Source organism: Enhydra lutris, unplaced genomic scaffold (assembly GCF_002288905.1).
Source record: "Enhydra lutris kenyoni isolate GAN:26980312 unplaced genomic scaffold, ASM228890v2 scaffoldscaffold21, whole genome shotgun sequence".
NCBI lineage: Eukaryota > Metazoa > Chordata > Mammalia > Carnivora > Mustelidae > Enhydra > Enhydra lutris.
In genome coordinates, this window is record NW_019154105.1 from 65,062,147 (window position 1) to 65,068,991 (window position 6,845).

Sequence of the window (6,845 nt, forward strand, 5' to 3'; positions counted from 1 at the left end):
TTTCAACATGGCAATGGCAGAGTACGAAACCAAAAACAGGCCTCCTGAGTGTGGCGGGCCCCACGTGACTGCACGGGTTGTACAACCAGGAAGCCCGCCAAGCACTGGAGAACTCTATTATAAGCTCATGTTTCATTTAAAAAATCGCCTTCAACACGGTTTATATGGAGCAATTACAGCTTTTATTAAACACAGACGTGGGCATTAAAAAAAGACTGGAAGGAACTATCACAAATTGTTAACCATGTGCATCTTAGTGCCGCAGACTGGAGACTGTCCTTTCTCTCTCGTCCCCATGGCGACTCCGATCCTGGCCATTAAACCTGGGGTGACACAGTCACGCTTCCGGACCTACAGTCCCCTCTTACAAAAAGGTCCCCTAGCTCTGGTGCTTCAAGGATAAAAACCAAAAGCTGGAACACGTTAAGACAACCAGGAGATGATGTGGAAAATTTTACTAGAATCTGATTCCCATCTTGCAGAAAGAAAATGAGAAAAAGCCTAACCCATGACTGCACCAACCCTAACCTTGGGATTGATTAGAAATAAATGAGTATGTTGCTTACAGTGTAGCCCAATGTGGTTTGGGGAAACTGGTAACAACAGGAAGCCCTCCCCCACACAGGTAGCCCTTTGGAGTCCACGTGGCCTTTGCTCCTCAGGGCCATGTGACAACCCAGGGCAGGAGGCCGTGCAAGGAGACTGAGGCTCAGAGAGGTGATGTGGCTGAACGGAGAACGCCCAGCGGTGAGCCCCCACACCCTACAGCTGCCTTCGCTGCCCCCACCCCTGAAAAGGAGACAGCATGACCTTGGGAAACTTCAGGATTGCTCCTGGAAGTGATGTTTCTAACTGGAAGGAAGATGTGGAGATCCAAAAGTCCACTGCTTGATTTTCCAAACCAAATGCTGGCTCTCCCCACTGTCCCTCTGGGCTGGCTTGAGGGCAGAGCCACAAGGGACCTCTCTGAGCCTCCACTTCCCAGTGGAGTGGGGACAGGGGGGGTTAGCCAGTCTGATGATGGTTCTTAGGGCTACTCTAACTGTACCCCAAAGGAGCAGGCATCATTGTTGGCAGACCACGATTATTAGGCACTGACTGGGTCCAGGGCTCTGGGCCGGGCATGTTTATACACAAGTCATTACACGCCGTGAGTTCATGGGCAGTGTTCCTTCCACGAAGCAGGGTGGGGAGCTCACGACATGTTACCATATCAAACAACACTACGTCCCTCGTTTCAAGTGATCTAAAGCAGCAATCCAGAGAAGATGCTAAGGCTCTGAGATTGTGTGACCCACCCGAGACGGTGAACCCAGAGTCAGACCCCACCGGGGATGTGGGTCTCCTGACACCAGATCCTGGGATCTCTCATCAGGCTGGAAATGCTTCCTCGGGACGGCCGAGAAAGGGAAACCAGAACTGGGCAACTCTGACTTGAGTACAATGAAAGCCATCACAGAGGATTCCTCAAACAGCAAGTGAACACATCAAACTACCTCTTGGTTTCGGGGATCTCAGATGTTGGCCGTGAGTGACAAGGGAGCCTCCTGGTCTTCTGGATAACCAGGAAAGAGGTCGTAGCTGGCTACAAGTCACAGAAACTTGATTAAGGTGTGAAGCGATAAGGGAATGTGCCAGCCCATGAAACTGGAAATCCAGGGGGGGAGGATATCAGCGAGTCACAGAGACCCCAGCAGCCACTCACGCTCTGCCTGGGCACCAAAAGCATTGTCACCTTAGGGCTTACTCCCTTCGTGGTCTCAAGGTGGCTGCGGGCAACAATGGGGGGGGGGGGGGCTTTCCTGTCCCTTCACAAGAGAGAGACTGACTTCCTGAAGCTCTACTGTCCACTCAAGCCCATGCGCATTCTGGAACCATCACTGCAAGAGGGACGCACGACCCCAGGACTAATCCGGCCCAGCCTATGGCCACAGATCTCTGGCCGAGAACTGCGATGCTCTTGGTGAGGTGAGGGGTCGGCTACTGGGGAGATCAGCCTCAAGACCCTCCATGGGGGGCAAATTTGGCTCCCACAAATAGCACACCTCCCCAGTGTGGTCTGGGCCTGGGCAGAAGGCCAACAGGATCCCCACGCAACTAGTCCAAAACACGAGAACAATTCCATGCTGCAGAAACTGCCCAGCTGCTGGGTTCAGACAGGCTGATGACAGTCTCCTGAGCCTAACAACTCCCTGTCCCAGTCCCTGCTTCATTTCCTCAACCACCCAGTCTGTGAGGATACGCCCATGGCTCTGAAATCACATGCAACACGCGAGGACGGCAAGCATATGGGGTCAGGGAAACAGAGGCGTCTTTCTGTGGATCCAAGAGGCACGCAACGCATGTACGACAGAGGTTCATGGCTGATATGCTCAAGGGAGAAAAGCTGGGACTGCGGTCCTAGCAGGAAAGCATGCCCTCAAGAGCCTTCCCCTTCAGGTGCCTGGGAATGACCACTGCCACCTCCCCTGGGGTGTGAGCCCCCAAAACCCTGCGTCTGGCCCCTCACTGCCTGCCCAGGGCCACACCCAGAAGACAGACCCCTAAACACTGATGACTGGAGGGGAGGAAGGGGTTTGTAAATCAGACTAGCCTCGAGACGCCTGCTTCATTCACCCCAAAGCTGAGCTCCATGGCTACAGCAAGGGAACACAGCCAGGAAGCATTCCTTCCTGGGCCATATCTGGCTCTTGAGAAGTCTAAACCCACAGAGACTTGCTGGCACTCTCTTACCCCTGGCAATCCCTCTCCCAAGGGTCCAGGTCCTTCTACTGTCTTGAGAGATTCAACTGTACTGCTCTCCCCAGCACCCTCCCCCCAAACTTTCAAAGTTCTATGTCCCAGGGTGGCCTGCACCCATGCTTAGTGGTGACAACAACACTCTATCAGCTGAGCTGAGCCAAGAGTTAAAGGGGGTAGAGGGGGGTGGAGGAATCTGCTCTAATTCATACCAAGGTGTGAATGACTAACAAAATCTAAACTCTTCCCAAAGTGTTTGAGATTTTACAAGTGGAGATTCAGGCACTCAAGCAGGACTCCCACTGGCAAAGATGACATTTAACTCGAAACCTAAAGGATAAGGAGTCAGCGGTAAGAAGAGCAGGAGGGGGATAGTCTAGATAGAGAACACAGCCAGTGCAAATGCTGTGAGGCAAGGGAAAAAAAAAATGACCTGCTTAAGGAACAGGAAGTAGACCAGAGCCACTGGGGTGTGGTGAGTGAGTGTTTGTGGGCCAAATGACCAGGTGGAACAGGAATTTGTACACCTGGGTCTTTCGCAAAATCTCAGCATCCATTATCTGCTCATCAAGCTCTTCCAGGAACTGTATAAATTACACCCGTGCCCCTGATTAAATACCTCCAGCTGACCAAGCACTGTGCTGGGTATTTTCTGTATTAGCATAATCACCGATCATCCCAACAGTAATAACGTGAGATAAGTTATGATTATTTCTCCCTTTACAAAGGGAAAAAGTGAGGCTCAGAAAGGTTTAATAACTTGTCTAAGATTACACAGCATGAGAAGAGTCAGAAGCAGGCTTTGAACCTAAGTCTAAGTGACATCCAAATCCGTAACCCACCCAGTGATGGAGCATAAAATGCCAGGTGCAGTGCTGGGCAAGTCCATCTTCATGCAGGGCAGCCAGAAACCACATCTAATTCTAATTATGACAATCACAGCTCTTGCTCCCTCTCCTAGACCCTACTCTCCCCGAGGACAGGAATTTCTGATCTCACTCTTCTCTGCACGGCAGCCCCCAAGCCCTACGCCCTACACATACAGGCACTCAGTTTGGGACGTGGACAAGGTCAAGCCTCGGTTTCTTCTATAAAATTGGGAAGCGATGTACACGAGATCTTGCGTGAGGCCCCGGCACACAGTAGGTGTTCAACAAACTTCAGCTGCTAGTTAACAATTTACAGCTCCAAGGCTGCTCCCTCATCCACCGTCCCACTGGCCCTTCCCAGAAACCCTAAGACCTTGTAGGCAGGATGGTATTCTCACTCCCATTCTACAGATGAGGAAACCGAGACTTAGTGAGAAGGGCTTTCCCTCAATAGCACAGAGCTCCCTTCTAGAATACAGGCTGCCCAAGGACAGCATCTTTGTCTAGTCCCCAGGGCCAAAACAGTGACTGGCACATAGCAGGGAAATATTTGCTGAATGAATGAATGAATAGGAATTAAAAACATCACTTCTTTCTCAAAGGATGCACTTCCCCCTTACTCTGCTCTGGTAAGAGCCAATAAATTTCTGGAAGCAAGCTAGAAGGGCGGTGGGGTGGGATGAAGAAGGAATTAATGTTTGCAAATGTCCGCTATGGGTCCGGCATAGGGGGTTTTACTTTTAATCAGAGTCCTGCATCCCATCCCACCATACTCAAGGTTGACATGAGAAAACAGAGGCTTTCTGCAGAAAGCCAGACCGGAATGACCTGCCAAGATCCCCTCTCAGCCAGAGCCAGACCACAAGGGCACCTGCCAACAACCCAGAGGCCTCTCACCCTCTACGCTCGGCAGCCTGCGCGCAGAAAAAACACCCCGACGCACGCTGACTCTACCTCGCCCTCACCAAGGCAGCCCACAAAGGGCCGCTTTCAGCTCCCTGGGCCCCAGAAAGCCCGAGCTTGGGGGCTGAGCCCTCACCCAGCCAGGCAGCCCTACCCCCTTCCCTTTCCCTTCCCCCATCAGCAAAGCGTGACTCAGCGGTTCTCCTCCCGGGAGCGGGGAGCGCCACCCCTCAGCGTCCCTCCGCCCAGGATACACATCAAGCCTCAGCTCTCCGGGACAGGACGCAGGGGTCCCGCCCCGCGCTGGCCCCGCGCTCCCGGGCCTCCGCGGGACTCCGGCTTGGGCTCGGCCTCATTTCCGGCAGAGCCAGGCACTAGACCGCGGACACTACCCGGGAGTCGATTCCCCGCCACCAAGCCAACACAAGGTTTCCTGACACAGGCACCCACGCGCGCCAGCCCCGCGGAACGCCATGCGCAGGGTCCCTCCCACTGGGGGCACCCACCGGGGGACCTCTTGCTACCAACCCACCAACACTTATGCGGCCAGTTCATCGGCCCCTAAGGAAGGTGCAGCCAGTCCCTAAACCCGGGAAGGTCTCCAGCGCAGGTGTCCCCTCTGCCGCATGCTGACACCCCGCGGCTAGTGATCACCCCATCTTCAATCAGGGATTCGCTCCGCAGGCCCCTGGCTGCGGTTTGGGAGCTGTCCCCCACCATTCTCTGGGCAAGCTGAAGGAGAGAGACCCTTGGAAGTCACAGGTCCATCAGCGCTGACCAGTGGGATTCTACCACCTCCGGGTGGGGGTTGGGCTTGGGCCTGTTGGACCAGTTTGGGGGATTTCAAATGCAGGGCCCCTTTGGGAAGGCATGTCCCACTTTTAGGGGAAAATTCTGACAGTTTGGGGCCAGCTCTTTCTGTCTCAGTATAACTCACCGGGAATAAAAGACCAACCCCAAACCGGCCGCCGTCTCCCACCCACGAGGGGCCCCTGCCTTTGGAGGTACAGGGAGTGCCCCGGGACAGCGAGCCTCTTCGGGGGGGGGGGGGGGTTCTAGCATTGGATTTTTTTCCCCCTGGATCCCTCTTCGTCCCTGGGGAGTGGGCAGCCTAGAAAATTCTGTGGGCTTTGGGCAGGGCTGAAATGGCAAACCCAGGATTCTAAGCCACTACATCTCCCTGGATTTCTTCACCAGATTAACCGCAGGAATGGCCTTTTTACAAATGATGGCCAGGGCCGATTCAGGATGCCACACAGGCCTGGGGGCCTAAAGCTGCCTGCCGGAGGGCGGCGCGGAGGAGGGCGCTGGGCAGCGGAGGCCGGCGCCCTCGGGCTCCCTCCCTCCGGGACCCGGGGCAGGGTGGGGTAGGGTGGGGTGGGGGGACACGACACACAGCGCGCGGTCCAAACCTTCGGAGGGCATTCGGTGCGACGGCATCCCCACGCCGCGGCCGGCCGGAGGGGGCCTCAGACAACACGTACGTTACCTTCAGTCACATAGCTGTGGTCCCGCAGGAAGCTGTGGTTAATTTTCCGCGTGTCCGTGTCCTCGCCCATTGAAGGCCGTGCCCGGTGCCCTGGGCATGCCCCGCCGCCGCACACCGATGCAATCCGCAGAGGTCGCGCCGGGCGCGCGGGCCATGCCGCCGCAGCCTAGCAGGGGCGGGCCGCCGGGGCCCCGGGGGGCGGGCATCGCGGCCGGGGGCGGCCTGGGACGGGCGGGGCGGCCGGGGCGGGAGCCGCGGTCAAGCGAGCGCGCGGCTGGCAGGCGGCGGCCGCGGGTGGGGGCGGGCCAGGGCCCGGGCGCGCATCCCGGCCGGTGCGCGCTGCGTCGTGCGCCCGGCGGCGGCGGCGGCGGCGGCGGTGGTGGTGGCGGCCTGGTGCCCGGGCGCCTGGCTGCGCGGCGGCGGGAGGGTACGCCGCGCGGCGCTGCGCCGACCGAGCCGGGGCCGAGCCGGGCTGCGCGGGCTGGGGCCGCCGCCGCCGCCGCCGCTCCGCAGGCCCCTCCCTCGCGCCACCCGCTCCTCCGCCCCCGCGGCCCGCGCAGCCAGCCGCGCGCCGGCCGCCCAGAGCTGTGCAGGTGGAGCCGCGCCCGGGTAGGGGCGGCACCGCCGTGCTCCGGCCCCCGCGGGTGGGCACCTTTGGTGCCTGAGTGTGCGGGCGGGAGAGGGAGGAAGGAGATGGTCACCTGGATGCAGAGGCGGGGGGAGCGCTGGTCCGCTGAGCTTTTGGGGGGGCACCTTGGCCGCCCAGGTGCTGGAATTATGGAAGAGATGCCCAATAACGGAGGGAGTAGAAGAGGTAGGGCTGGCGGGCAGCCACCGGAAGGACA

The 6,845-nt window shown here is 57.6% G+C and overlaps 1 protein-coding gene across 1 annotated transcript in view; it reads right to left on the reverse strand.

Moving 5' to 3' along the window:
- Nucleotides 1-6,070, reverse strand: part of LOC111149174 (protein phosphatase 2 regulatory subunit Bgamma) — a 125,634-nt gene extending 119,564 nt beyond the window's left edge. Inside the window, exon 1 of the mRNA XM_022506114.1 lies at nt 6,001-6,070. Within this exon, the coding sequence (XP_022361822.1) occupies nt 6,001-6,070 (70 nt within the window). The remainder of the gene's footprint in view (nt 1-6,000) is intronic.
- Between the last annotated feature and the right edge of the window lie 775 nt (nt 6,071-6,845).